Genomic DNA, 10,149 nt, shown 5'->3' with positions numbered 1-10,149 from the left:
ATATCAAGCTGTCGGAGTTTTGGAACCGTACTTCTTGCTTCGAGGTTCGTTCCAGTCGTTGTGTCTCACCAAACGCTGCCTTGAGCCAGGTTATCTAAAATAAACATCCATGTCGAATTCTTTGCTGTTGCATTGGAAAATAGTTCATTACTTCGAATTCAGTTCTTCACCACTAGAAAGTTGAGCCTGCCCCACCTTGAAGGAGGTCCAGAAGCCCTCCACATGTTGGTGAGATACTCACATGTTAGATACTCACATGTTAGGATGTGTTCTGTGGGTACATGGAAATTGTTCGTTGACAGACAGTATGTGTGAAAATCGTTCATGGACGGAATCATCAACTGATAGAGAACACACTCAAGAAACCCTAAACCAAAGCTCATGTTCTGAAAGAATGTTGCAGCCGATAACAGTACTTCCTGTAAGAATAGGTGACTTGGATTATTTTCGCCATCACCATGGCTAACAACACCGTCCAATCCCAACAAGGATACACAATCAAACAACCATCAAAATACCAACCAAATTCTTAACTCATGAAGTGGGCATCATAATAAGAGGGGTCTTGGAAATTGTGTGTGCTTTTTTTTTAAATTTTTATTTCTTTTTTTCTTTGCAGTACTTTGGTAAATAGAATTTGTAATCATTGAGACAAAAATCTGCTGTTTAGATTGTAATTGGGAATTTGAATGTGGAGGCATGTGTTGTTTTAATGTGGAACACATCAAATGAGGACAAAGATACCAACCTCCATTAGTTAATTCATTTTTTTCTGAAAAATTACTTTGATTTTGTGCTTAATATTTTTTTAAAAAGATAAGTAATATAAACATAAGTAAAACAAACACTTATGACAATGTAAACTTTAGTTTAAAATTATGCATGGTTGATATATATATATATATATATATATATATTTGTATTTATTTATGCAGTTCCAAAACATAATAAGTAGATGTCTTTTCAATTGGATCAAGCAAATATTCAACAGTTTTTTAAATTTAGACTTATGAATGCTAAACATATTGTTTATGGAACTTAGGTAGAAAATTTGGCTTGGTCACTCACTTATAATCATAAATGGAGTACTAGATCTAAAATGCGGAACAAAACTAGCAAAGTTTGGCTCAACCCTCCTACCTTCTTTCATAATGTGTGAAATTGTTTCTGATGGTTGGATCTATAATTTTCTTAATTTAATATTTATCTAGAATTCTAGCAAGTTGCAATTTTTTACTCAAACAATCTTTATTGTGTCAAAAAAATTCTTTCAAGGACCATTGGTTCTTCTCGATAAGGAAAAAATAATATTCATATACTACATTCTACTATTTCATAGCTCTATTTGAGAATCCCTTCACATTTATTTTCTAATCTTTTAAAAAAAACATACTTCATTATAATAATATTCTTTCAAAATCCAAAAATTAGATTAGATTATATCAAACAAATTTAGATTATCTTCTTAAGGTGGTATTTTAATTCGTTTTGGAACATATTAGTGTAGAAAAAAATAAATGGATTATTCTATCCAGTTCTATGAATATATATATATATATATATATATGAAGTAGGGGATTAATCTAAAATCCTCCATTTTGATGCAAAATTTTGACTTGAACAAGTCTTAGGGGAAAATAAGGATCAAATAGAAGGTCTTTTCAAAATTCTTTGAATTTTTCCAAAAACAAAACCAACAAAAAAAAAGCTTTTGGCATTGATTTCTTCTATGATCTAGTTGGTAAATTGACCTTTGATATTCTATTATATTTTTGGATTATTGGAGAAGAATTCATGACATAATCTATCAAGTTTGATAAAAAATTATTTTAATGAAATAGCTCTATTACTAATTTAGTAGCAAAAAAATAGAGTACTTGCTTTGTTCAAGACTCTTCATTTTGTTGAAAAGATATTTAGCCCAACTCTTGTTCTTGTAAAGAGGCTATGTTTATTTGGCTTACATAGTACATAAAAATAGCAATTAATATGTGGAGAAGAGAAATTAGCCATATTATTGATATTCATTGTGTTATATGTCAACATCCAATACTTGAATATTTTTTTTGTTGGTTTTAGAATTATCATAAAGCTTGATATATCTGGGATTAGACCACTTTTGTATTTAAAACAACATCAAATTCTTAGAATTAAGGTCTCTAGAAATCATTCACTTGATAAAAACTATTTTTTTAGAAACTTTTCTTTTTAGATTTAAATGTTTTTATAATATCTAATCTTGTTAAGAGGACTTTGTTTATAGACTAAGGATTTACAAAAACAAGTTTTTCTTTGATTATAAAATAAATAATACCATCCAAACAAGATGAAAAGCTTTGACAAGTCTTATTAAATATGAAAAAAATTGTTGAAATTTCATCATAAATAAATTGACAAAATATCTATAATACAAGACTTTTCTAATCAAGAAATAAAATAACTATTAGATGGCTGAACATACAGTGACAAATAAAACCGAGTACAAAATCTGAATACTCATAGTTCATTGATCCTTCCAACTGACACATAAGTCAATTGATAGAATTACTTTTTTATTGTGTGTATTTATCTAGTCCTCTACATGGATGAAAAATCTCATTATCATTTGAGGTAGGGTTTATGAGAAAAGTGTTGTAGAAGCACACAGACGTGCGTACTCAGTTTTGGTTGCTTCTTCTTGCTGAATTTTGAAATTTCAATGTACACTCCTTGTTGCAAGATTTGAGGGCATTTTTTGTTTGTTGTGTTGCTCTTGTTGTGTACTATCTATAGTGAAAGTTGATTTTTCAATTGTATCTCTATGCCTCGGTTGTGTGAATCATTGAAGCACCAAGCATTGGTGCAGCTTAGGAGTGGTGTTTCTACAAGAAAAGTTGCAAACTTACTTGGAATGAGTCAGTCTTCAATAGCTCATCTGAGGAGGGAGATTAGTGGTGAAATAGAAAAGCAAAGAGGAGGACGTCCAAAGGTTTTAGGAGAGCAAGAGAAGCGACTTGGTGTGCACCTTGTCACTGCTAGTTGTCTCAAAACGGCAAGTGCAGCTGCAAAACAACTTTGAGAAAAAACAGGTAAACACTTCTCAGACATCACCTTGAGGCGTGGTTTGAGAGAAGCTGGTTTGGGTGCTTGTGTGCAACAAAAGAAGCCTCTACTTGCCAAAAGACATGTTCTTGCAAAGTTGAGTTTTGCTCATAAATACAAAAATTGGACCGTTGATAATTGGAGATGGGTTATTTTCAGTGATGAGACAAAGATTAACCTAATCAACTCAGATGGTAGGTCTTGGTGTTGGTTGAGAAAAAGAGAACGACTTGGACCTAAACATGTTAGTCAAACTGTCAAACATGGTGGTGGTTCAATTATGATTTGGGGTTGTATGACTGCTTTTGGGCCGGGTGCTTGGTATCAAATTGAAGGTAGAATGGAGCAACACTTGTACAAAAAAATTTTAGAAACCTACTTACAAAGTACCATACAGAATTACAACTTAGATCCTACTAAGGTGGTTTTTCAACATGATAATGATCCCAAACATACGGCAAAAAGTGTTCAGTTTTGGCTCTCTTCACAGCCATTTCAGCTCCTTCGATGGCCAACTCAATCTCCAGATTTGAATCCAATGGAACATTTTTGGGCCCTTCTCAAACAACGTTTAAGCCAAGTCACTCCAAGGCCAAGAGGTGTTCAAGAATTGTGGGAGAATGTTTGTAGTATTTACCCTAGTTTTGATGCAAAAGATTGTAAGAAACTATACAAAAGTATGCCAAGAAGGATTTCAGCTGTTTTGGAAGCAAAAGGTTATTGGACTAAATATTGAAGTTTGAAGATTTTCTTTGAACAATACTGAGTACAAGACATAGTTGTTGATTTGACTTTGTAGAAGGATGTTTAGTTATCAATTTGATGTGCAACTTTGTACATGTGTACAAGACTGTGTGTATTATTCCATGTAACTTTCAGATTTATAAAGCAATCATTGAAATTTCTGTAATTGCTCTTGAAAGTTGGCACTTCAGATTTTGTACTCGGTTTTGTTTGTCACTGTATACTTGGCCCTAAAAGTAAAAAAATAATTATAAAAAAACTCTAGAATACCTTAATGTGGTGATCCTATAGAAAAGTGTATTTAAACTCGCTTTAATAGTTACTTCATATTCTTAGTACTCTTAGCTTCACCTCAAGGTGAGAGGAAGTAAGCAATCTATTGTAATTTTTCTACTCTATTAAAGCATTGGATACATCTCTTTTCTGTTTCAAAAAAGAAAAAAAAGAAAAGAAATGATAACTTATGTATATTCTCAAATGCTCTCAAATTTAATATTTTTATTAAAAAAATATAAATATTATATATATATATATATGTATAAAATTAAATCCAAATAATAAACTTAAACTCCAAAATAACATTTGTAAATTGTGATTAATGCTTTAGTAAAAAAAGAGGCCTATTTAAGATATTAGAAATTAATGTAAGTGATTTTTTTTTTTTTTTTTTTTTTTTTTTTATTATATTTTACTACAAGTATCCAAAAAAATATTAATAAACTTAAAATTTAATGTAGTAGTTGTGTATATATGATTATATCTTAGGTCGAATTAGCACTGATTAATTTTGATGTGGAGGTGTTTTTGGCTATTTTTTTAGATATTATAAATAAATCTTAATTTACTATATGTGATTATATGGTTGGTGAATAATAAAGTAGTGACACCATAAGAAATAGCAAAAAAGAAAAAAAAAAAAAAATATAATTATATTTAAGTCTTAAATATGAGTGAAATTCTACATATAATTGGAAACAAAATTCTTATATGATTAAAAAGTTAAAATAGCAAAGTATATTGGTGAAGTATGTCGGTTTTTAATTAATTGAAATTTTTCTTCAATAATTGTATGATTATTTAGCATGTGCATAATACGTCTAATAAATAAAGTTAGTTTTTATCTAAATTTTTGTATTTTAAAAATAAATTATTATAATTATTTTAAAAACAAATCTTGTTTTAAAATATAATAATTATCATTTTAAAAAATAATGAAATTATCACATTAAATGTCTTAATTATTAATTGATAATTGAATGATATACTTTGAAAAAATTGCTTGAACTGATATTTTCACTAAATAGTGGTAAATATGTTTAATCTTATAAAATAGAAAATACATGTTTAATACTTTAATCAAATTATTAATGAGGTGTATATGTAAATAACAAAAATTATTCCTATAATTTGGATTAAAATACATTTATTTTGAATATATTGATAAATTATATATAAAAATTATATTTAATTGGAATTGGATGATATATTTATTCATTGAAAAATTTAAATTATTACTATATATTTCAAAAAATAAATGATGATAATTTGATGTTTCTTAAAAAAATTGGTTTTAATTTGTAGATATAAAGAAAATATTAGATGTTTCAATAGAACTTTTTCTAATACCTTCACCAAGTATCAATATTAACATACCTTTAAGAAATGTGAACTATAAATACATTAGATTAAATCACATGAATCTCATTAATTTTGATTGCATGCCAAAAGCAATAAGAACTAATTTTTACTATTTATTTCTCAAATTGTTTTTTCAACAAAAAATAAAAAAATTAATCTTTTTATGAAAATTAGATTTTTCATTAGAATTGACATGTTGAATCTTTTGAGTCATGAAAAAAATAAATCGATTCTGCCACTTTAAACCTACTTCAATCATTCCAATTTCCATAATTATATTTAATATATATATATATATATATATATATGAATAATTTTTTGATAAATTATTTATTTCTTTAGGACTTGGGATAATTTTGTTGTGGTCTCAACTATTTGCACGTTGTGTATACATACATAAATAAAAGTATTGATTTTAAAAAAAGGATGTTTTTTTCTGATTCCAATTTAGGTTTCATTTAATTAAAACTTAAAAGAAAAAAGATGCTTATGGAATATCAAATGAGACTTTACCAAGCATGTATTGATGACTTCAATTATTTGATGATATCATTGCTATGATATTGATCCCACACTAGTCCTCAAAGTCTTCCAAAATACCAAAATACCAAAATTAGTAACCATAACCATGATAGTTAAAAAGTTCAATACATGGGCACTTAATAGACTTCTTAGTAGGTAGTAAGATTGACAGAGGAGCGAATAGCCATCGTGTAGACGATTGACACTTGGACCTCCAGGTGTCGCGAATATAGCACAGTTGGCCCACGATTATAGGCCCGGACACGGAGTTACACTGCCAATACTGATTTGCATGCTCCATCAGTGTGCTCAGTCGGACCCTATGGTTGCGTGCCACTTGCCCCGCCCCTGCCCCCGCTCCTTCCCCTTTCAGTCTCTCGCTTCTCCCGCTTCGTCCTTGTTTTACTTTCTTCTCCTCAGCTCCTCCTCAGCTCCCATTTTGAACGAAGATCAACATAGTTTGTATTGAGGATTGTCCACGTGAATCAATCATGCCACGATCCATAGATCCTCTTATTGTAGGAAAGGTGATAGGAGACGTCATCGACACGTTTGTACCAAGGGTGGATATGGCTATTCACTATTCAACTAGGCAGGTATTAAAGTATTTTAATCCGATTTCATATGATATGATGTGTCCGAGCTCGTGACTGCAACGTACACCATGTTTAGTGGCATGATCGTGTTTCAAATTGCTGAGAGCTTCTGGTGTGTTAGAGTGCAATAGCCTATTGACCTTATCTGGTTTCATGATTTCTTCTGTTTACTTCTGGCGTTTACTTGATTCAACATTGTTTCCTATCTTCTTGTATGAAGGAACAGAAGGTTCTATTTGGAGTACTGCTTTCAGTAGCAGGCAGTTTCTTTCCTTTCGCTCGGTGGCAATGAAACCTTGGGGACTCTATTGCGTAACTTATTACTGCTCAATTCTGTGGATGGTACAGGTGACCAATGGATGCCAACTGAAGCCCTCCGCCACTGCCCAGGCACCAGAAATTCAATTGTCTGATAAAAGCGGGGATAACAATTATTACACTCTGGTATGTTAGCTCTTCTATCTCTCTTGATTAGAGCTGCTTTTAATCCTCCTTTATTTTATTTTTTATTTGGGCAATCAACAGTGTCACGGTGTGTGAAATTCACTCTGAAAGAGTAGACATTTAACGATTGCACTGAAATGTAGATATGTGGCGATTGAAATCGGGGTTTCTTTGATCTAATTTGAAAGGTGCCTTGTAACTTGAATTTGTTCATGGATTTGTTGCAGGTGTTATTACCATTTAGGTTTGATGCTTGCACGGAAATCTGACATTCTTGGTCATGCTGGGCAGGTTATGACGGATCCAGATGCTCCAAGCCCCAGCGAACCAAGTTTGCGTGAGTGGCTGCATTGGTAATATCATAAATACACGCTGAAAGGTTCTTGATTTCCATGTATTTACTGAAGGAAATATGCACTTATACATCACTATATTGATTATTGCGTGAAGAACTTTTCGGTGGATGTTCCATCTGCTTTTTCCTCGTCATACTTATTTATGTCCACTTTGGCATGTAATCTGGTTATGTTGTTCGTTATTGAGACTCGTCTTCGACTCAAAAAGATTTAATTGCAGATAGCACAGGATGTAGTCTGGACTGATATTTTGTATTGATCTAACCAGGATTGTTACTGATATACCCGGAAACAGCGGAGGCTCAGAGACGAATACTGGTGAGAGTTAATCCAAAACATTCAATTTTCATCAATTATTACAGTCAAACGAGGAGATATGGTTCACCTATTTAGTGAAAATAATGCTATAATTTTGAGATAATTTTTTTCCAAGAGAAGCTAAGTTGATATAAAACGATTGGTACTCGTTTTTAATTTGATTTTTATGTTTTGCGGTTCTGCAGGGTTTTCATGGTTGAGTGAACAGGCTACTTCGACAAGCAGCTCTGGCAGAGAGTTAGTGCCATATATCGGTCCACGCCCACCAATAGGCATACACAGATATATTTTCGTTTTGTTCAAGCAGCCCTCACAATCATTTCTCATATCTCCACCTGCAGCGCGCAACAACTTCAGCACACGCAATTTTGCAGCGTACTATGGATTGGGTCTTCCTGTAGCTGCGACCTACTGCAATTCCCAAAAGGAGCCTGCTAGTCGAAGCCGTTGAGGAGTGAATAGTTCATTTGCACTGGTTTGTTACTAACATATGGCAAGAAGTGCGGAGTTAAACTGGTGTGTCAAGTTCTAAGTTTAAGTTAACCGTTCCCTATCACCAGCACTACGCCAGTTCACGTCGTCCGAGTTTATAGTGTTACTGTACTATTCATTCAGTTTCACTCAAAGTTCCTAAGAACGACTACTTAGTACCCAGGTATTATCCTCTACGAAATTCTTTGAACTTCAAAGACTCTTGCATATCACTGTCCCAACTTTGCTTATTACTGTTCGTATCTAACACTATGTGAATTTGATCATGTATTTAATTGGGTTCTGCATGAGCTGATATCATATTGGGAAACTGAATTCATTTAAGGAATTGATTTTCGCTTGAACAACAATTTACAAAAGTTTTTCAGTTAACCTTCAAGGTCGTGATGGAAAATATTTAACTATTCAACTAAAAAGATTTTTTATACAGATAAATTCAGCAATACAGCTAGCATTCGCAATATCAATGGAAAGAACTCGACCGCTGAAAGATCATTCTCTTCCTAATATCGCTGTCTTGTAGGTTCATAGCTTTTTAACTCCGAAAGAGAAAGAGATAGCAGTGAAAATAGATTTGTCAGTGGTGAATCAATTTGGGTGACAAATTTATAGCTGTAATTATCGAACAACATAATCGTGTAGCTTCAAATAACTTTAGCCGTAGTACTCTAAGAAACTCACTGGAGCGTTGCTGACCATCTTGAGTAACTCTTACTGCAACATAATCAGAATGCATGTACTTTTCTGAAGGTCAGTTGGCAAAGGTTGCAGGTTAAATACAAGGGAGCAACAACATAAGTTGAGATCCATCCAGATCTTTTACTTCACCCGTGTGAGCAAGGCGGCGCCGAAGATCAGGTGGAAAGTGAACAGGATTGATACGTAGAGTTCTTACCCGGGACCTGTATAAAGCTTAACGAGAAATCTTCTCGAAGCCTTCATAATGGCTTCTGATTTCATGCACTAGAAACTTTTCATCAAGATGTCTTATGAGAAATATTAGCCAATACAACCCCTGCACCTGCAATAATGTTGCAAATATTCGCGTGCACATATCTCTTTAGTGGCTCAGGCTTTCTGGCCTGCTGGTGCCAATGGAGTAGTATCGCAGTGCCGAAGTCTTCTGAACCAAATGTCGATTATAGCCAACAACCTGTCGGCATCGAAACAGTTTGCCAACGGCTGTGTCCATCCTCGCTTGTCTATTCCTCTCGAAGGTTGATACGTAGTCAACCTTATTTACTAAAGATCTGCTCCTGGTGCAGTAATCCGGAGATCTGCAATCCGTTAATGAGTGGCACAAGGCATTGCCCCGCGCGCACACATATGCATACTTTGATAGAGGAAAGCTCCTCGGTGATTTCTCTACAGTACACATCTCCAGCGGATGCGATTCTAAAGCTGATGGATTATCAACGAGATGTAGGCCACAATCAATAGCAGATGTTGCAGCGACTTTGGCATCTGCAGAACCTTATTCCTGAGTCTTATGTTCAGCTATTCTCCATGCAAGCAGATATTTGAATGCAAGAGAGAAAGACAGATATGATAACTCGTGTCTCATATCTTCTATCCTCTTGAACATGTGCAGAAAAGTAGAAACATGTCGATCCCTCTTTGTACATTTTTGTACATTCCGAAATCACTCTTCGCAGCGGATTGGTACCTCTATGGATGGAGGACAATGATTCGTGCTGGCCTCCCGCCATGGGTTAGCATGGTTCTGGTCAGTACCTTCTCAAGGCTGTCTCTTACAAATACGTGATTAAGACTTACATTAATATCATATTTGTAACATCACTTCTATGTTTTAGAATATCAGAACGACAGCATTCTGAATACTTTCTTAAATCATAATTTACTTCAAGTATACTGAAGTTTTAACACATGTAATGATTTTAAAATGTTAATGAATATAACAGTTCGTTGCATATTTTTATTCACACACATACATAATG

General features: G+C 33.2%; 1 protein-coding gene across 5 annotated transcripts; it reads left to right on the top strand.

Annotated features, from left to right (window-relative positions):
- Nucleotides 1-6,329: 6,329 nt before the first annotated feature.
- LOC112291794 (protein MOTHER of FT and TFL1) lies at nt 6,330-9,232 on the top strand. Of its 5 annotated transcripts, none has more exons than XM_090255902.1 (6): nt 6,330-6,581; nt 6,930-7,025; nt 7,317-7,378; nt 7,650-7,699; nt 7,885-8,354; nt 8,963-9,232. In XM_090255902.1, exons 1-5 carry the CDS (start codon nt 6,477-6,479, stop codon nt 8,148-8,150), a joined length of 579 nt encoding a protein of 192 aa, XP_090112028.1. In that variant the 5' UTR covers nt 6,330-6,476; the 3' UTR covers nt 8,151-8,354; nt 8,963-9,232. The 5 variants fall into 5 exon arrangements, with proteins under 5 accessions (XP_090112028.1, XP_024395462.1, XP_090112026.1 ...); XM_024539694.3 differs by having other exon boundaries at nt 6,363-6,581; nt 8,956-9,232; XM_090255900.1 differs by lacking the exon at nt 6,330-6,581 and having other exon boundaries at nt 6,700-7,025.
- Nucleotides 9,233-10,149: the final 917 nt, after the last annotated feature.

The sequence above is a fragment of the Physcomitrium patens genome, chromosome 14 (genome assembly GCF_059467195.1).
Source record: "Physcomitrium patens ecotype Gransden chromosome 14, ASM5946719v1, whole genome shotgun sequence".
Classification (NCBI taxonomy): Eukaryota; Viridiplantae; Streptophyta; class Bryopsida; order Funariales; family Funariaceae; genus Physcomitrium; species Physcomitrium patens.
This window is presented reverse-complemented; position numbering and strand designations above follow the sequence as displayed.